The sequence below is a fragment of the Haliotis cracherodii genome, unplaced genomic scaffold, assembly GCF_022045235.1.
Source record: "Haliotis cracherodii isolate W230 unplaced genomic scaffold, xgHalCrac1.p SCAF_5, whole genome shotgun sequence".
NCBI classification, from domain to species: Eukaryota; Metazoa; Mollusca; class Gastropoda; order Lepetellida; family Haliotidae; genus Haliotis; species Haliotis cracherodii.
In genome coordinates, this window is record NW_027266308.1 from 57708963 (window position 1) to 57730907 (window position 21945).

Consider the following 21945-nt stretch of genomic DNA (forward strand, 5'->3'; position numbering starts at 1 on the left):
CATGTAACACATATTAAATATTGTTGCAGATAGTATTTCAATAAAAAAAACTGATTCTTTAGTGTGCTGTCATGGCACCAGGAACCTATCTCAACTGTGCCATGGCCTAAGTAAAGGACCCCTGGGTCAGACAGCATATTGAGTGAGTGAGTGAATTGGGTTTCATGCTCTGATTGGTGTTATTCCAGCCATATCACAGCAGGGTTGGTTGGTTGGTTGGTTTGTTGTTTAACGCCACACTCAGCAATATTCAAGCTATATGACGGCGGTCTGTAAATAATCGAGTCTGGACCAGACAATCCAGTGAATATCATGAGCATTGATCCACGCAATTGGGGTCGATGACATGTATCAACCAAGTCAGCGAGTCTGACCACCCGATCACGTTAGACGCCTTTTACGGCAAGCATAGTCGCCTTACGGCAAGCATGGGTTGCTGAAGACCTATTTTACCACGGAATCTTCATGGGTCCACAGCAGGGACACCAAACTATACCTATATGGGGAATCAAAGCCAGGTCATCAGCATGTCGAGCCAACACCACAATGACCCAAGAATCAAAGCTAACCTTACAAACCTCATTGTTGATAAGCAGTCCAAACGATTCTCATTTACAGCGTTAGAAATTGGCACTAGTCCTATAGTCCTTACCAACCTGCCCAATAGTAAAGGTATCCTAAGGACTAGTAGAAATTGGCCTATTTTAAGGGTTTTGCTATATGTTATCATTATGAGGAATAGTGGAAAAAAACTGTTAGTTTCTAACCCTGATTTACATTTTTACTAATATGAGGATGAATACAGGGTTAAATACACTTGCTTCTTATATGATCTTATAAGAAACTGACCAACTGAAAATAAATTACCCCTTTTCCAAACACATGAATTTCTGTGTATTCTGTCTAGAAAAATGGAACCCTTCCCACTTCACACAAAAAGCTAGGTAACAGAAATTCCTCCTCACAAAATCTGATTCATGTAGAAGATCTTGATGAAGAAATAATGGTTTAAGTAGTAAACCCCAGGACCCAAGATTGAATGAGCTGTCTTGGGGAGACATTGGCACTAGTCCTATAGTCCTTGCCAAACTGCCCAAAAGCAAAGGTATCCTAAGGACCAGTAGAAATTTGCCATTTTTTAAGGTTTTGCTATATCATATATATGTTATCATTATAAGGACTTGTGGACTGAAACTGTTAGTTTCTACCGCTGAATCTGACTACAAGCTAGTCTTACAATATGTTGTTATTCTGTGTTATTGAGCATGTTGAGGTTGACAATTACTTTTAAAATAACATTACCATCAAGATAATATAGTTCCTTTTGGTATTGGTACATGATTTTGTTCATACTTCATGACATGTGTTGGTTCTGTTGTTAGTACACTGTAAAAAAAAATATGTCTTTTCAGAAAATTTAGTTGCCCTGACTTTCACTCTATTAGACGCATGCATGAGGTGACCACCTTCATTGAAATCGATTTTTTTAAGTTAGAAATCAAATACAGCAAAAATAACACATTTCAACAAGGTGGGGAATCCAACCTAGGCCTTTGGCCTAGCGAGTGAACACTTCAACCACAAGGCTACCAATTTGGAAATTTGGTTACCTTTTATTACACTTCTGATTTTTATTCAGTATTCCAAATTGTACTACATATTCAATTAAGTTTTTTTACTGCAGTACACCATCTACATACAGTGTTCCCTCTCTATTGCGCCCATCAATACAGCGTTAACTCAGCTATAACATGCAGAAATGTATGGCTCCCAAAACTCAAGTTTACACTGACACAATATGTTTTTTCCCATTGCGAAAAACATTACCTGCTGATCACTGCGAGCATGCAACACCGGGAATACCAATCAACATATCTGAACTGAACTTCGCAATTTTTCCTATTCTTACACTATCTGTTTATAAAAAAACGTTCATTGTATATTTGGACTTAGGTTTGTCATATATTTTATTAATTTTATTCAAAATTTCCTTCAATATTGTTTACAATAATTTCAGTGAAACTGTGAAGAGATGGGTAGATCGCACAACTCATTATTTACAGCAACCAGTCAGATTACCACTACTGACTCCTTGAAATGAACTTTTGTTGACAGAAAATGGGCACACATATCATAAATGCCAAACTTTGACTCGTAAAAAGTATTATTGGTTGTAGTTTGACTGTTACATGTCAACAAAGTTTTTGTGATCGATAATAACATTATTGGGTATCTTTTAACCTAATCACCAGCAGATTGGGAGAAAACATGTAAACAGCTGACTGCTGTTTCCGGCTTAGTTTACGAGACAATACACACTGTAATCTTAATCTCTGTATATAAAACAATGACTAGCAGAACAAGAAATACAATTTAAATGGTAAATCATCATGTCTACTGATATTTTACCTCAGTCTTTTCATTTTTTATTGACCAAGTTTTTTATACCTGTTCGTTCACCAGAATCCGCTGAAGGGATTCTGTGTGTTTTTCTGAGCTAAACATGCAATAGATCTTTTTTTTACATTATGAATCATAAACAACTACATATTTCGAATCTTTTTCAAACTCTGAAATGTGCAGTGTAGATCATGTTCAGTAGGCAAAGCAAGCATGTACTGCTGTGTTCGTCATCCACACCCTTCAACTACACCTCGGCTAAACCACTGATCATCTATAACGCTCATCAATTATTTGGACCCCCAATGTAATGTTGTAGCAAGGGATCACTGAAGAAGTTAACAATTGAATCTGACACCTGACTTGACCTGTGTGTTTCAGTTTCAGTATTAGAGACAAAGTAATTTCCTGATCCACACACAGACAAGGAAGTGCATCTGTTTTCCTCCAGCATCACACATATCATACCATACTTCCTATACAAATATCACAATATAACATCAAACATTTCATCTTGGTCATCACATTCGTTCAGTGAAATGTTTGATAGAAGATATGTCTCTCACATACATGTAGTGTCGGTTAAGGTTTAAATATTCTTCTCAATAGTTAGATTTCACTCTGCATTTCACAAGGCCACAATTGACAGGTAATGGCAAGACAAAACAGAGTAAATGAATCAACCTGCTGGACAACAGTAACTTTTCAGCAAAGGAGCTATATTATCAGAACTTAAAACCATTATTCAATGATTGGTCAGATATATTTTGTTTTTCAAATTTGTTAATCCTAAAGTGACCTTGACCTCCAGACATATAGATAGAATCATGACATGAATGCCAAGTTTGGTCAAACTGCATAAAAAATACTCCAGGTGTTAAACAAAGTGACCAGCTTTATTTGACAAATCATTGACCTTGACTTTAGCACAGCACAAATTTCAAAGGGTCATGCATGTGTAACGGGTGTATGAAGAATAAGCTTACTAACAAGTACTGAGCGAGGGAGTGAGTATGGTTTTATGCTGCTTTTAGCAATATTCCGGCAATATCACAGGGGGGGGCAACAGAAATGGGCTTCACGCATTGTATCAATATTGGGAATCAACCACAGGTCTTCGGCATGACGAGCCAATGCTTTAACTACTAGGCTACCAGACCACCCCAACAAGTACTGAGTGACAGTACTGGGCTGATAGGAAAAAAGTAAAGCTGTTGCAGTCAAAAAGGGGCTGCTTAATTATCAAGCTAGTGACGTTTCTGGTTATTTAATGGGCGACATCCTCAGGTCATCACTTGTGCTCATCCCTTTCACAACTAAAGCCTATAATTTTAAGCTAGATTGCACATCTTTCATTCTGAAAGTGAAGATAACTATGATAACATCTAGTGCCTAAAGAAACACTGATGTTAAAAATACATGGAAGTGTATGTTGATGGTAACATCCTTACCTCTCCAAAAGCACCCCTCCCGATGATCTTCAGGGTTTCGAAGTCGTCTCGGTGGAGTCGACATGTCTTGATTTTGCTGACTATTGGTTTTGCTAAAATAAAAAAAGAAACATTTGACTTTCAACAACTTATAAGTTTTAAACCATTTTGTTATCCAAATTGTCACAGTGCAGATAGTAAATATTGGAACCTGGACCAGCCAAACCAGTGGTGGATAGTGTGTGTAATAACTCAATGTATGGGGAACGATGACACACAACCAGACAAGTCAAACATCTAAAACACCATTCCTTATTTAAAGTAAGGCTGTATGCTCCAATGACAAGAATGGGATACTTAGGACCTTCACCTGAAAATCCTATTTTGGGGGTGGAAGAGAGAGAGGGGAAAGAAGATTTATGAAGCAGTTCAAACTGAATATTGTACGAAACACAGGAGGGGATTCCGATTGATCTACCAACCATGCTTGTCTTGCTCGTTAACAATTTTGATATCAAACACATGCCCACTATAGACCTTTAGTTTAAACATATTACTATTAGTTCATCTTATAATGGTTATATTTTTGATGGGATATATTTTTAAAATTGATCATCAAGGAGCTGCACCATGAGAATAATTTGACTAGTCCACAGCTCAATCTAAGTATTGGTTCATTGACCCGTTAGAATAGGTCTTCAGTAACCAATGCTTGCCGTAAAAGGCGACTTCTTGTCATAAGAGGCTATGAATATCATCGTATCCCAATTGCGAAGCTTGATGATCATGATGTCAATCACTGGATTGTCTGGAAATAGGAGGGTCCGGTAAAGAATTGAAGTGGTGTAGTGTACTGTCCAGTGAAATTTGATAATTACTATAATTTCAGGGCCTGCGTTATATTTCTTGTCATGAATTGGGTACAATGACTATAATTGTGCGTCCCTAGGGATTCTATATATTATTGTTCTGCCTCCATTCAATACATTTGTGCATTCTGGATACACCTTTCTGTGTCATGGAAAACATTGCAAGTGCAAGGGGTCCTTGTCATAACCCTAATTTTAAAAGTTAAAGCTTAAGGGGTTAACTAGATTCAAATACCATACAGGACCTCAAGATCCTTTGGACCACCCTTAATTTCTAACACTGGATACTAAACTTCCCAATCAATTACACCCCTTGTTGTGATGATGATGATGATGATGATGATGATGATGATGATCAAATTTGACTGAACATAATTTAACTAGAATTGGGCTTCAGACAAGTGCCCAAGTTCCAGACTGCTTAACTATAACTTTAAATACAACCAAAATAAAGGTGTAAACAAAGTACAATGAATTAGTAGCACTCTCATTACAGTAATAAGATATTCAGCATCCTGGTAATCTTGATATACGCCCTAACAAAAAAAGACCAGGAAACAAATAGACAATGACAGAGATAGAATTACCCAAAATGCATCTGCATGTGATCTACAACCAGTAATGGATACTGTGAGGGAAAGATGAGTATCTGAACCACCCAATCACACACATGCACAGATGCCTAATTTACCTGTCAACAAAAGGGTTCATCACTCAAATGAAACCAATCTAATTGCATGTCTTGGTTTTGTATTTAACAGTTTTAATGGACCTACTGGGGTGTTAAAACTGATACAAATGACATGAACAGAAGTGAAGGACTGTGTCAACTCTTCAACACAACAGTAAGACGAACATTTCCCCATCATTAAAACAAATTGTACACGAACACATTTTATCGATGTACCGGCACGTAAAAATACATCCTCCATGACAACCCTGACTTACTCATCAGCAATTTGATCCATCCTTCAATAAATTTAAACACAACTTCAGTTTTTTCAATGACTCAGTATCAAAAAATTCTTCCAGCGAGAACTTCCTAATTATCTTAGGTTTTTTTACAACCTGTAACCTTACTAATGGGGAAGACATCAGTAGCGGGTCTAATGAAAATCAGTGAAATTACCATTGATCAAGAATCTACCGTATTCCACTTGTTTTAAATGTTTCACCTTTATCCCCAAACAAGAAGAACATACTCCACAACCAACACAGGCCTGAAAGACAAAGGCTGAGCTTGTTTTATCTCCTTGCCTCTCTAAACCTACATTCTTGTTATAAGAAGTCCACCTGTCCAGGCTATTTTGAGCCTTATTTCCTGGCTCTTTAAAAGGCTAATTAGCATGCTTCTACCAGTTGTTCACATGTGGGACAAAAAACATTTGCTGACTTCCTGAGGATCCCAGCCTCTTCCTTGCTAGACATTATTAACAATACCCTTGAAAAGAAACGTACATATTAATTTTTTACGAACCTAATGAAAATTTAATTGGAGACGGCCATCCACAATCTTCTGAAGGGTGTCATAATACAAAAGACTTTGTGAGTGATAAGATAGGCCTAAACATTAAACAAAATCGATATAACCCTTCTACTCTCATTAAAGAAATTAATACTTAGTCTTTAATGCTGAACATCATATCACTGGTTGGATGTTTTGTCAGCAATATCTTTTACGAATATCAAAACATGATTGTCAAACAAGGATCAGTTGTACACATCATGCTTAAAAAAAAATATCCTGCATTTCCTTGTTCGATTGAACACTAGTAAGCATGGTAAGCAATACTGTCCAGAAATGCTAAATAATTTATCAATCATTATGATGCACAGGACTAAAGTTTGATGAATGATTGATCATAGCTAATAGTTTGTTGTCATCACCAGCGAGTATGGTTTTACGCCCTTTTAGCAATATTCCAGCAATATCACAGCGGGGGACATCAGAAATGGGCTTCACACATTGTACCCATGTCAGGAATCGAATCCGGGTCTTCTGGTGACGAGCGAACGCTTTAACCACTAGGCTACCCGACCGCCCCGTGTCATCACCAAAACATAAGATGTAATATACACTGATATATGGAAAAATCTTAACAAAAATAAATTTTAGAATCTTTCCAACTAAGCTATCATGATTCGAGATGGTGAGGTGAGGTGAAATGTGGTTTAATGTTGTGTTCACGGTTATTGCACTTGTATCGTAACATGCATGCATGCTTGTGTGGGGCTGCTTCTCCTGGTCCTGACTAATGCCGATTTAATAGTGCTAGCCCACAGAAATACTATGCCACAGCTTAACATGAATACCCTACTCAGACATAGTATACCAACTCCGAGCCAACCAGTCCTTGTTTCTTTTGCAAGACAGCGCCAGACTGGGCAACAAGTACCATCTTTTAAAATCTTTTGGTATGACTGGGGATCGAACCCCCGACCTTCTGCTCTCCGGCCTTAAGCTCTACCACTAGCCCAAGGAGGCGGTCTGTTTCATTATGATAAATTTTGTTCTACCAACAGAAATCAGTTGATGAGTAGTTAACTTTACGAATAAATTCATCCATATCCAGTTTCCAAACGGCTATTAACAACCTGTCATTACTTGAAAAACATCAAATAAAGTGAGTGAGTGAGTGAGTATGGTTTTACGCCACTTTTAGCAATATTCCAGCAATATCACGGCGGGGGACACCAGAAATGGGCTTCACACATTGTACCCATGTCGGGAATCGAACCCGGGTTTTCGGCGTGACGAGCGAACGCTTTAACCACTAGGCTACCCAACCGCCCCTACATCAAATAAAGAATACTGAACAGTCTACTAATAGAAGAGCTATAATCTATCTGCCTGCTACCAAAACCATTTTTGAAATTGATTTGAAACTGATTCAACAAGCTCTTAAGTTTCAAGTGATTTCAGAGATTAACAAGACGTATCTAATCTCTAAATCTTGACTAAATGCTATTGAGCAGTCATTTAATGACCATATATTGTTGCTAAGTTCTAGTTGCGATTCGAGTATACTATTATTCACACCTGTTTTCCATGTAGTTTGCAAAACTTCAGCAATTATCCAGGGATAGAAAACGGTGAAAACTAGTTAATACAGACGACTGATCGCATAACTTATAGAGATCAGCACATGTCTAGATTAACAAATCACAGATAGGAAGTAATGTCTCCAAGATTTATCTAGGAATGTAATCCAAGTTTGTGTGTGGCAAGCTAATTGGGAAAAATACCTTCTTTCCAAAACTGAGAAAAGCCATAGGGTTCTTTTTTTTCTTACATTCAAGGTTTAATCAACACACTAATCGATGTCTAGCTGTAACATATTCAGTGCAAGAAATGGAAATGTTTACCAATATTTGCTGACAACTTGTCAAATCCATATGTAGTTATTATTACATCAGGGGTTGGTTTAACTGTTGGCCCATAGGCCTGTGGCCAGATAAAATTACAAAAGGCTTGCTGAAAAGTATAGTGGATGGCCCGTCTGGCTACTCAAAATTTCACCCCCCTTCTCTGTGTACATCTCATTTTTTCAACTGCTTGTGAACCATGTCATATCTAATATATGTCATATGGAAATATTTAAGGGAGGGATCAGGTGGTGTGAATGGTTAACTCAAAGAAAGATACATGTCAATCATCTAGGTAGAATGACACAAATGGCGGCCATTCTGCAATGTTGTGTACAACAACATCTTTATTTGTTCATAAAGCGCCGCAAAATGAGGCAATGGAAGCCAAGATTTAATCTCAGAGTGCAGGAAAAGACTTTTTAGGGATGAGGAGTTCTAAAATTTTCATAGTCCCCCTGGTAACTCAGTCGCTGTGTGACCTCAGGTCCGGCCACTTCGGAGCCTCCATCACTTAGTTGTGGGCCTGTTAGTTTGGAAAAGGGCCAGTAACGTTTGAAAGGAGCAAGCCAGGCTGGCTATATACAAATTTGTTGTTAAATCTACTCATTACATATGCAGTATTCAATGAACAGTCCCTGAAATTTGCTGCTATATTATTTGAATCTAGACACACTCTAAATAATAACCTATTGAATTCATAATTAGCGTCATGAAAAAAGAAGACCCCGACTTTTAGGGGTATAATGCAATACAGCCATCACCACACATATCGTGACACAACCCTTGCATATTGATATTTTCCAATAGAGTCACAGAAAAATTCCTATATAATTATATAAATCATATCTACTATCTTGAGCCGAGTTGAGGCATTTAGATGGACTGGGTTCCAATCAGAACTATGTAATTAGCATTGCTTCACGCTGTTTACATGACATTCAAAATGGATGATATGATCGGTAGTGTCGCTTATCCATACTACCAAATACCCACCTTGCACTCAGAGCCTGGATTTTTCAATGAAGAAACACCATTAGAACACTACAAGTATTTATCTTTTGTGTCCCTATACGTATTGCAATATGTATCGCAATACAGCTCTCCATATTGTGATACATTCATTGCTATATGATTTATGTGCCAATACGCCAACCCTACTGACTTTCAACCTTAATTTCAAACATACATTAGTAGACAATCACTAAGTAATCACCACAAACATGCAGAAAACAGGATTTCCTGGTGAACAGGGTTTCTTCAGATAACAATCATAAGATGTACCAATGTGAGAGTGATAACAGTATTTACCATGAAATGTCTTCACACATCAAACCATGGTCTACTGTGTGCCTAGCAAATACTTTTAACCTCATTTGGTTAGCCATCTTTTAGCCAAGTATAATTTACCAGTACTCAAAACATAAGGATTAAATAATCCAATGTTTTTTTCTGTACAGTCAATAAACAACCACTACTAACTTTGAGGACAGGTAACTCTAAACATTACCAGTCCCCACCCACCCAATTTTTGTCAGTCCCCACTTTGAACAAATAAGAAAGGCATGTAAATTACCTGGTTTTAATTCTTTCAACATCATGTTCAATGCAGTGTATGCTGATGGCTGACATATTCAATGATGTCATCCCTGAAGTAATTCAGTTCAATCTACATGTCATTCACACAAAGTTCAGTCACAATTTTCTCCTTCCTTTTCCAGAATATCTAACTTTGGTTTGATACCAAATCACTACAAATAGATATTTAACCTCGAAGAAATGCGAAAAGTTATTTCCTTGCACTTAAAAAAAAATGTGACTTTAATTACCGGTCCAAGCCTAATTAAACCGGTGAATAACTGGTAATAACCGGTAAACAGGAAAACTGAACTATAACAACCATCCATCCTATCGTCTACTGCTGCTGTGTTCATCTGCGGTGGTCAAATGAGCATGTGGAACGCAACACTTGCAGTTGTACTTCGATGTCATACCATGTCTTATGTCTATTTCGAAACTAGCAATATAGCATTGTCGGCAATATTGTCTATCTACACACTGCTAACACTGTGTTGCACTTGCAGATAAATGGACCTCAAAATCATGTTTGTAAAATATATCTTTTGACTTGAAAATGCATGACTGTAGGTATCTTATCTTGATGAAACCCTGTTAGTCTGAACTGTGACTTTGGTGGGATTAGCAGGGATTTATCTAAGATTCCAAACTACAATCCCTTTGCAGGCAAATTGGAAAAAATGTCTTTTTGTCCAAAACGAGAATTTTTTAAAGCTCTTATTTTCTTAAATTCAGAGGTATTTTAGCACTGAATTCAATGCAATCATGGATTAGAAGGGATGTATCTTGGATTCCAAACTAAATGCCCTTGGCAGGCAAATTGGACAAAAATGTTTTTTCTTCAAAACTAGGATTTTTCTTAATTCCTTAAATTCAGAGGTATTTTAACACTGAATTCAATGCAATCAGGTAAAACTTAGCTTCTTCCTCTTTACTGGTGCAGTTATAGGAATGAAATACAAGTTACCTCTACAGAGTCATACCATTAGTTGTAACTATAACAACATGAATCGGGAAATCATAAATTCCAATTTGGGAATTTGTACCTGCATATGCTGCAGACTTGGGACCAACAATCAGCTTCAGAGCAGGGCTATGAAACCCCTGATTATTCTTGGGACTGTTAATATATGATCCTACTTATAGTGACAAAACTATGTACCTATCGCTGTTCAAAAAGAAGCTTGAAAGTCACAGGCCCTTGCCATTACCCATATAAATGTTTTAAGAATGTAGGGGGGTCCCTACAATTCAGATGCTACAGCAGGGAATCTGCTATAGCACCTCTTTAGTTTCAAACACTGCATATGATTAGTAATTCCAGAAAATTGTAAATTTGGACGATTTCAATAGGAACAAAAAAAGAAAACACAATTTCACTTTACCACCTTAGTGCATTTTGGTTTTCACTCCTCAAGATATCAGCAGTCAACATTGTCTCAAGAGCAGTCTAACATGATATTCACAAGAACTTCCACTTTGACTCAAAAGTTTTTCAAAACTGATTGGTGCCGGATTTAAGCAACCTCAAGTTTGTTTGGTAAATATATTGTTATATATACACTATAATACATCTATTTCAACATTGTGTATGTATCTATACATTCATTGTAATAATCTTTGAGTATAGTACCTTTGACATTCGTACCTGATTGAACATGTTGAAGGTATGCCAAAGGTCACCTTTCCTAATAAACATTACATTATTTATAAATATCAAATTTTCCAAATATTGATTTAGCCATTACTACCAGTTTTCATGCTTCTAGCATTACAGATATCTATATGATCTATCTATATGATCATTATGATTGAGCTGGGAAACTTGCATGAGTTTTACATGACAGCATGGTGTCAGTGTCTGAAACATAACAAATTGCCAGGCTGCCACCAGGACCCACAGACTTTAGAAGCTGCAGCCCCTAACTCAACTCTTCAGGCCCTCATTAAAAAACTACAGCTTATTGTGACAAAATAAAGATTGATACATAAATTTACTGCAGGCCATGGATATGGATCTTACCTTGACATAGAAATCTAGGGATCCAGGGGATCCCCAATAATTAATTATAAGGGTCTTTACAGGAAATATATGGGTCCTGCAAAGTAATGAAATGGCGTAGCATACTGTACTCTAAAATATTATATAATTACTACATTTACAGGACCATGATACTTCTTGTCACAATTTGGGTGCAATGAATATTATTGTGCGTCCCTAGGGATGCAATATATTTGTTTATTTGTGTCCATTCCATATATATGTGTATACTGAAGGCATATTTCTGCACAATGCAAAACCCTGCAGGACCCATACAAATTTTAAACTTCGGGCCTGACATAAGATCTACCTGCTATGGGAATATGGGTAGGTGTCTATTTCAAACACTGCATGGTTGGCTGGGGACCTAGTGAGACCTAGAATACACACACTGGTATAATCATAACCGGAGATACATTGAATCATTGAACTTGAAATCATCTTTTGTGTAGGGGCACAATAGTTATGTTAACAATTTCTCAAGTTTTATGACACCAATACAGGTGAAAGCAAGGGGTCTGTTGTTACGATAGGACACATCTCACAATACAAGTCGTGATACGATATGTTGTGATATAAATGGTACTGCTGTTAGAGTATGTTAAGTACTTGAGGTTTACACAATATATTATGCTTGGGGTATTCTTAGCACGGATTACAGTTTCATTCCTTAAATTAAATAAAAACAAGCATTGGTGGTTCAAAATTCATATGACTGGAGTGTATCATCTGTGATTATACTCATGACACTGATTCCAAGTTAGATTTACATGGAAAATATGCAGAGAGAATCTGACACACCTGACAACTATCCCTGAAAGGCAATAGGGTCAAAGTTTCTAAAAGGCATTTCCATAGCAGACAAATCCAATGGTTTCACACACGTCCCTTATTGTCTGTCATGTCTCTGTCAAAGCACTTTCGGTGCATCTCATGAATGAGCTAATGCATGATCTCAAGTAGCACTTCCTGATTTTGCTTTTCCGACACACTGACCCTTGCCACATTGAAACTCTACATATCCAGCTTCATATATCGAGGCAGTAACATTAAAAGGTCACGCTAAGATTGTGCTCATAGCTGGGTCAGCATCATGTTTGACAGGTCAGGTAGCAAGAAGCTCGACAGCATTCACTGAACTTATTGTATCTGACATATCTGTTTTCAATCGCTTATTGTTTTTCAACATTACTGATTGTACAAGGCACATAAACCAAGTGAATTATTACTGCTGTCTTGATAAAACATAATCATTGTTATCTATTTGTATCATTAAGATTTGTGTATATACCTGGAGCACCTATTTTTTCATATCCCTTTGAGACATTTTTTTCCAATTCATGCTCATTCAAATTACAAACAATAATCTTTACAATACATTTCTTCATGCACAAATATGTAGACGTACCAAGTTATATTTTTAACGACAGAAGGTACAACATTCCACTTTTATCTGGGGGATCTGAGGCATAAATTATCATAAATGCCTTATTTGAAGAGTCACGTGAAACTTACCAAACTCAACAAAATCTGATATATTTTTCTCTTTACGCAGAGTAGAATTTGTGCACTCATCGTAGAGGGTGACAAGCACGTCGAGAAGGGTCTCGACGCTGACAGTGTAGCCATCACTAGCTGAAGCGCCTTGCAGATACAGCTGTTCCAATGCTTTCAACCTCTCTTCCGCAGACATCGCTGGTCTTCGCACGAGATCGTGTAGACCTGCGTAATCCCCGGGCACGATTTCTACACCTGTCTAGGGAGGCACTTCATCTCCCAAAGTCGTCACTGACAGTTCCAAATAATGCAATACTTTACTGCAATAATCCAACTTTCCTTACTTTAGATCAACGAAGGCATCATTCCTATCGAGAGACTTGACACCTTGAAAAGATAGACCACTTCCTCTACAAAATACCATTGCTTTCTTCGTTTATAAGCGTCTCAGCGGTGATCAAACCTGTTCATTTGAATTATCCGTTATTCTCCTTAATGCTTCCGCACATCGTGTGTCCCTCCTGGTTACAATTTTCGGCCAAGAAGCCTTTAATATTGTCTCTTGTCAGTGACTAAAATCTAAGAAACCATGCAAACATGGCTGACAAGGTGCCCCACTGAATCATGGGTACTGCTACGCAGAAGTTGGTATGACGTCATTTCTACATTATGTTAATATAAAGAGAGTGGTCTTCAGAGCGTACACTATTTTTCAATGGGATAACAAAATTTAGGTCAACACACAATGTTTTGATGTGGATGTTTAAGATAATTACAGTAGAGAATGCTTTTCAGAACAGATTATGGGATGTGCAGTGAAAGAAAACCCCAGTGATAACTCAACCTAGTTTCAAGCCACTGCCTGACTAATCCCGTCGCTGAGTTGAGTCACGCTAGTCGAGACGCATGTAGTAGATTCGGAAACTACCGAGCCCTTGTCGGTGTCGCTGTGCTTCGAATGTACTTAGATTTATACTCAAACATTTTTATTTTAGAGAGGAAGAATAAACTTAAATTCAGGAAGTGGAGTTTAGTGTCCAGTTTCCCTGGGGCTAGAGAATTCGCGGACTATTGATTTTGTTGTTGTGTGTGTGTGCGCTGTCAAAGTGACAACCTGGAAACTGCCCAAGTCATTCATCTCTTGAAAGTGAATGAAATTCGGAATACTCTAGAGGTTTTTAAACGCCGGGTCAGTTAAATTACCCCCTGTCGCTTATTGAAGTTTACTATATATCCCTGTGGTATATATATATATATATATATATATATATATATATATATATATATATATATATATATATATATACATAGTAGTGAGCATTCTTCACAATGTTAATAACAAGTAGGCTTTAAGAAAATAATCTAACAAAACATATTCCATCTCATTAAATTAAAAAATTAAATGCGCATTGACCAGCATTGACACTTTTATATTTACACGCGCACGTGTCGATTCCGGAGCTGAAAAGGCCATATAACGTAACATTATATCTATGCATCCCTGCAGCTGTGTGTCATCGTGACACGGCTCGATGTAGTGGATCATTGCTCATGTTATCAACCACTTGTTTGCCTATAGTAGAGTCACACTGATACAGCCTCATATTGTTTATCGCCATACACATATCAAGGCCGTAGTTATTTTTTTTGACAGGGGGTCAAATATTTGTACGAGTATCACTTGTCCCCAACATGTATTTTCATGATTCAAATAAAACATTTTTCTATATACAAATCCAGGGGGGGGGGGGGGGGGGGCAACTATTTATCGAGGATAAAAGCGATGCTGGAAAAGCGAGCTAATCCTCATAGAGATAGGCTTCGCTTTGACCACATGCCTGACTCTTGAGTGGAATCTTGCGCGATATACTCAAGGGGAACATTTTATAAATTTGCCTATTTTAATAATTTGCCTATTTGTAAATTAATTATGTGTAAGACATACATGTATTATTTTTTGTGTTATTGGGTTGAAGGGGTAGGGGGCGGCTGGGTTCACTTTTTTCATTTGTAACTTCGGGCGGGGGAAGGTGGGGGATATTTCTTTTTTTAAATTGTTACACCTTCTGTGTGAGTGGGTTGTTCACTTGCTAATATGCTCGTGTATTTCCATCATATATAGTGGGGTGGGGTTGGAGTAGTGTGTGTCATTTGAATCTATATTTCTGTTATTTCGAATAGGAGGGATGTGTGTTGCGGGTAGGGTTGGGAACAGAAATACAAAGGTATGCATGAAATAATCAGTGTCATGAAAAGTATAAGGGTTTTGTGGTTATAAAAGGAGGGTCCTTTGCTGGGGTCTATTTAGACCCGGACCCCAGAACTGCTTGATGAAACACATACAGCAATTCTTTATGTCATTTGTAAAATGACTAACACGGGTGTTATAGCGTCACGGATGGTGAAGCCTGGCTCGTGAAATTAAAAAAATATGCAATTTATGATAAATACATGCATGTACTGTTTCTGTTATATAATAGCAAGCGCGTTAACCTACACATGTTTGTCGCTCTGCAACGATGTAGGTATCCCTATATCCAATAGATGACGGCTCTGCGTGTCATGAAAGTTACTCATGGGGATTCCCGGTTAGAAGTGGTACCTATCAACCAATAAGAATGGCCGTCCGAGGCAGTTGAATGGATCGGGTGGTAAAGATCGGTGACTTGGTTGATTGTGTGGCGTCACACCCCGACGTCGCTGGACGTTGCTCACAACGGATTGTGTGGTCAAGACTCCAATATACAGGAATATAGAGAAACAAGCAAACAAAGAACAAATACTCCACTCTTCATTTATTCGCGCTTATGTATGTGCCAGACTTAATTAATCATTTTGTTAATTATATTGTTTTTGCAAAAAAGAGGGTGTGTGCATTTTCATATCGAGCGTATACTGTATATCTAGCACCCTTTAGGTTTATATTAAGACGTTACATTTTTGTCATTGTATTAAGTCGTAGTTCGTTTTTGCCAGTGAAAGCTGTTGTTACACCCACAGCATACAATCTGGACCAACCCATACATTATAAGAAGGATATACACACTAAAAACCAGAGCACTACGAACAAGTCGTTTCAAGCTCTTTATACTACAAACAACGATACAAAACGAACAGCGTCTTCTACGACATGAATGTCTCGACCCCAGTCCCACCCTCACTCCCTCGCCCTGGCCGAACCTCACTCTGCCCGAACCTTACTCTGCCCGAACCTCACACTGCCTGAACCTCACACTGCCCAAACCTCACTACCTTACCACGCCCGAGCCAAAAAGAGCAGGTGGTGTATGTATAAGCAAATAGTTCTCTGGCCATAACCTTGTAATTTATAATTGTAAATAATAGTCACTTGTTATATCTCATATTTTAACGACGATATTGTTGCAACAACGCGTTCCTAGTCTACATTTGTATCACTGGGTTGCTCCCTAGATGAAAAGAAACATCTCTCCTGCCTCGGGAGGATGGAAAAGAAGATGCTTTTTATTGCTCGAAAGAAACAAAACAAGCACATGACTATATTTCTGAAGAAAATGAAACGTTGGGTTGTACACGTGTTTCTATATAATATCGCATTTGGTGACGAAACCATAGACACTGTCACAGTATAGTGGAAATGGGAGTGTGAACACGGAATGGAAAATGTAAGAATCGTTTGTATACGTGTGTTAAGTTAATATTCTTTTGCAATTTACTCTGAATCCCCACTTTATATATACAGTATAAAATGTTTCACTCTCTGACAATACGTATGATTCGAAGTATAATCTGTAGACAACAATTTTGTTGGATCAGAACATCGTGACCATGCAGCGAGTCGAGATATGACTTATGCTCCATAACAACGGTGAAGGCGAAAATAGCACCGTTGTGTCAGAGTTATCTCCCTGTAATGCAGTGTCGATAGACGGCGCGCGAAAGAATTTAACACAAGCTCCACCTCAACGCGCTCCAACTGTATCTGCGATATCAAATAGGGAGCGCGAGAGCGTGATATCGCTGTGACGAGTTTAAGCATTTGTTCCATTGGCCGTTATAAATAGTATCATGTATTTTCCACATAAACACGGTCACAGCTGTAGCGTCGGTGTCATATGTCAATTTCATCATCAAAATATTATACGTAACACAATTTTCTCTGCTGTTATGGTATGTATTGATGTATTTTTAATAGCCTTAATGTACAAATCGTGATCTTGAAAGGTTTGAGGTGAATGTCTCAATATGCACTAGGTTAGATCGATCGAGTCTTTAGTCATAAAGACCGATGAAGGTAACATTTGTCAAGTTGCATCCATTTAACAATTGCTCGATTCAAGACAACACACGCCGTTCATTCAATTACCCTCCGCACGAATAATGATAATACAAACAGGGTTGCTAATTTTGCATAATACGCGAACTCTGTGAAAGTCCACAAGCGCACACAAAATGGGCGTGTCTCAACATGCCCGATCAAGAAGGCTTTCAAGCAGATGTACAGCATTCAACTTCAGTCCAGATTAATCTTATTATTTGTTTATGTTTCCCAACTTGTCTTTTAAATAATCAGTCATGCTGTTTCACACTTATATGTACTAATGTGTACAACAGTCTGTTAATATTGTGAGACCCGTGAAGATCTGGGGTAGAATAGGTCTTCAGCAACCAATGTTTGCCGTAAAGGCGACTATGCTTGTCGTAAGAGGCGACTAACGGGATCGGGTGGTCAGGCTCACTGACTTGGTTGATGCATGTCATCGTATCCCAGATGCGTGGATCGATGCTCATTATGTTAAACACTGGATTGTCTGGTCCAGACTCGATTATTTACAGACTGCGTCATATAGCTGGAATATTGCTGAGTGCATCTTTAAACCTAAAAAACAACAACTAATATTGTGAATTGTATTCACATTGTCTTTAATTTAACCCTTTTTGTAGAATCCAGTGTGGAATACCTTGGTCAGTCTTCTCATAATGAAATTCACATTAGGGCCTAGTGGAGACAAATCTCCAGTCTGTAACACATTTGCAGAAAAGGTTGTTATTACTGTAACGTCATAACTACACCATTGTCATGAATTCATATATTGCTCTATGTTATTCTAGTATTACAGACAATTTGTGGCAAAGTGCTGCTCCATCTGTTCAACATACTTGTCAATATTTTGTTCCACAGGACGTTGATGCAGAAACAATAGATGAAGGACTCATCAACAGGCTGCCTGGAGATCTCATATTGGAGATATTCTCGTATCTGGATGCAGCATCCCTGAGTGCTGCGGGTTTGGCATGCAAAACATGGGCGTCCCTCATTGGTCAGTCAGAAACGCTATGGAAAACGAAGACTCAGCAGATCCTTGACAGAGATGCTCAACGATATATCATCCAATCAAAATCAGAAGGGAACTCGTGGAAGGTTGGTTTGAAACAGATGCATGTACATTTATTATATTTAGTACTTTAACTTAAACTTGAGCTGAGGATGTCTGCTGGTTTGGGTTTGTTTGTGACACTCTTAACTGTCCTACATCAGGGGTCTTGTCATGACATCTTTTGTCAGTCTATCTGAAGTGATGAACCTGAGAGTCAAAAACTGTTTTTCAAATCATCAAAGATACAGATACAAACAATCTTTTTGTTTATTTTTCGATAAACTGAGAAAGAAATTCGGTCATGCCTACTTCTGGACAACTGAAAATAGAGTGAGCAAGGCTTGCGTTGCATTATTGCACTGAACAATGTAACTGATTTCATATTGCTGTTTTTCATCTTTTGTGTTCATGCTGAAATAAGCAGTCTGTGAAGGTATTATTGTTTACTGATTGGAATTGACAAATAATTTTTGTGTTTATAGAGGCATAAACAAAAAATTCAGCAGAAAAAGGGGATTGTTTTTGTTCTTATTTACGGACACAAAAATGACACTTAATACTCATGATTTACAGAATAATCTTTGTCAGTAATTGAAGTGAATTCTTATCCAGAAAATCACAAGTTCAACAGCATTGTAAATGTTGTATTGACTTACAATACTGTTAAAGCAGATTGGGTAATTTCAACCTTGGGTTAATCAATCTAGTACAAGGTTCAAGAGGTGAGTTGTTATGTTTAATGTTACATTCAAGACCTGACTGAAGTTCTTATTTCAGTTTAGGACTTAAATATAGCAACTTGCATGCATGTTTGTGCTGCTGCTTGTACTCGTCCAGACATATGCCCATTTTATTGTGCTAGCCCCTTGAGATGCAATGCCACAGTTTAAAATGGATACACTACTCATATACATTTCCAAGGGCCAGGCAGGGTATGAGTGAGTGAGCGAGTATGGTTTTACGCTGCTTTTAGCAATATTCCAGCAATATCACGGCGGAGGACTTCGGAAATGGGCTTCACACATTGTACCCAGGTCTTCGGCGTGACGAGCGAATGCTTTTACCACTAGGCTACCCGACGACCCCCCCCCCCCCCAACTCCCCCCACCCAGGCAGGGTATGAACAAGTACCATCTTTTATCATCTTTGGTATGACGCCACTGTGAATTGAACCATGAACCTTCCGCTCTCCTGGCAGAGTCTCACTCACTAGATCACGGACATGGTCCACAAGGTTTATGGAAAGGTAGACTGAGGTACCCGTAGGCATGCGCAGCTTTCATTTTGACATGTACAGATAGCATTCAACTCTAAAACATTTGAACAACTCAATTACATACTACTTCCCACTGACTGTTCCAGGAATCCTTCCAGATGAATTATGGGAGCAACCTTATCAGAAGTAAATGGAAGCGGGGTATGTTCAGTCAACCCAAAGCCATGGTGGATCTTCCCCCAAAGGTCCTGTGTCCCATGACCGCTGACACCTGGGGGGAAATTTTTCAAATGGAGCTGCAAAGATAAGGAAACCACAACAAACATGTCGCACGTCTGGAAGGACAATGCTGACACCAACCAGGAAGAATGTCAGCTTGGTCGCGGCACTTTCTCTTCATGACGACATATCAACAAAGAGAAACAGTCAAGGAGTTTGTATCCAGACATTATGTGTCAAATACACTTTTCACTCTGATGGATGCTCATCAAGGACGAGGATGGATGGAACAAAGATGATGTATCTTGGTAGCTGGCTATTGACATGGCCGACTTGAACATGTGAGCTTTACTCTGTATTTATTTATGTTTACAAACACAAACAGCTGAGATAGCAGTCAGGGATTTACATCTGCATGTTGAATGTCTTACCATTTTAACTGAGAGAATATTACGAGTTGAGTAGGTATGTTAAGAGGTTAACCTTGTTCTGTATTTGTAAGAGTAATTGTTGACCAACACACATTGCTCTAGGTCCTTATTTTGTGCTCGTCTGATCATTTTAACTATAAAATGACTTTCCAGTTTTATCATAATCAGCCCCACATTGTGCATTTTTCGTTTAGCCCTGGGGGTGTTGTGACCTGGGATGATGAGAGGTGGAGAACATGTATTGTTACAGTATGATCTTTTAGTATATGCAAGTTTTTATCTACCCAAGTGGTACCAATGGATGATGTGAATATGCTATAATATACATAAAGGTAATACACATAAGATTGTTACTATCTATTTTATCAAGTTCTTTGTACATACTGATGTATTTATTTATTTTCATTTAACTTATTTATTGATTGAAAAATTTGTTGTAGATCAACACATTTTTGTTGTTTGGTGCTTTTAGTCATAAAAAATAGAATTGTTATCATTGAAGGCTATGGTCATCAAGGAACATGGTTCCATGTGTCCAAGAGATATTACCATTATCCAATATGAGATACATGATTTGTGCTTCCTTATAATATTACATGTTTATCACATCATGTGACCTGACCATAAGTGATGCATTCATGAGTGGTGCAGAGAGACAGATCTTAGTCTGAACACCGTACTGTCATTGATGCACCCTTAAAGTCCGGTCAGGTGATATTTCACTGGAGTATCAGTACTGGTTACCGACCAGTTATCGCCATTTATTCATGTTCTTTCTGACATATTTCATGTACAAAGTTGAATGCACCAATGACTTTAATTTTTGTGAAACTATGAGCAAATGGGCTTATTTCTGTCCATGGGAAAAGAATCAGTTTTCAGTATCTAGCGTATCACACTCAATGTTGGTATTCATCAATTTGAATAAGAAATGCTGTCGTCTGCAAACTGACAAAAAACAATATTCCCTTAATTCGATCTTCACATGCTTGTCCCTAACACTATGTACTATGGATTTCACGATATATACAGGTTACGGTATGCATTTTTGGAAATATAGCTCAAATAGGTTTCAGAATTGTATTTTGGGGAAGAAATGACAGACAGATAGAAAGCAATGACAGAACTGAAACTGCATCATTGTGTTGTTTGATTTTTGTGTGAATTAATCACATGACACCGCCCGCATGTCTTATGTTGGATGAGATGCGATCATGTGCGGGCTGTAATGGGGAGTTGGCGATAATTGGTTCTCAGCGATAACTGGTCGCTAGCCAGTATAGTATTTTTAGTTTATTTTTTCAGACATTGACTACACATGACACCTATTAATGAACTCTATTGTCTGGGATGGTCTGAAAGAAAATTTGTTGATCATTAGGTTTTACACATTCTGTTATATGAATAAATATGACATGTGAAGAATTTGTGACTGTTTATTGACTTGTCTTCATGTTATTCACATGTGTATCATATCACATACAATACAATTGCTGGTCTTTGTGATAGTATGATGCCATTTCCATCTCCACTGTGAATGA

General features: G+C 38.0%; 2 protein-coding genes across 4 annotated transcripts in view; one reads left to right on the forward strand and one right to left on the reverse strand.

Moving 5' to 3' along the window:
* Positions 1-13808, reverse strand: part of LOC139444290 (serine/threonine-protein kinase MRCK alpha-like) — a 52755-nt gene extending 38947 nt beyond the window's left edge. For all 3 annotated transcript variants that reach the window (XM_071225224.1, XM_071225222.1, XM_071225223.1), the window contains exons 1-2: positions 13200-13808; positions 3852-3943 (exon numbers count right to left, since the gene is read on the reverse strand). In XM_071225224.1, coding sequence (XP_071081325.1) covers positions 3852-3943; positions 13200-13377 — 270 coding nt within the window. In that variant the 5' untranslated portion in view covers positions 13378-13808. The remainder of the gene's footprint in view (positions 1-3851; positions 3944-13199) is intronic.
* A 3441-nt stretch (positions 13809-17249) lies between these two features.
* On the forward strand, positions 17250-21425 carry LOC139443069 (F-box only protein 48-like). The gene is made up of 3 exons (XM_071223999.1): positions 17250-17330; positions 18343-18582; positions 19901-21425. Exons 1-3 carry the CDS (start codon positions 17328-17330, stop codon positions 20060-20062), a joined length of 405 nt encoding a protein of 134 aa, XP_071080100.1. The 5' UTR covers positions 17250-17327; the 3' UTR covers positions 20063-21425.
* Positions 21426-21945: the final 520 nt, after the last annotated feature.

Coding starts and splice junctions, on each gene's coding strand:
- LOC139443069 (XM_071223999.1), top strand. Junction 18,583..19,900: donor CAGAAGGGAACTCGTGGAAG/GTTGGTTTGAAA, acceptor TGACTGTTCCAG/GAATCCTTCCAGATGAATTA.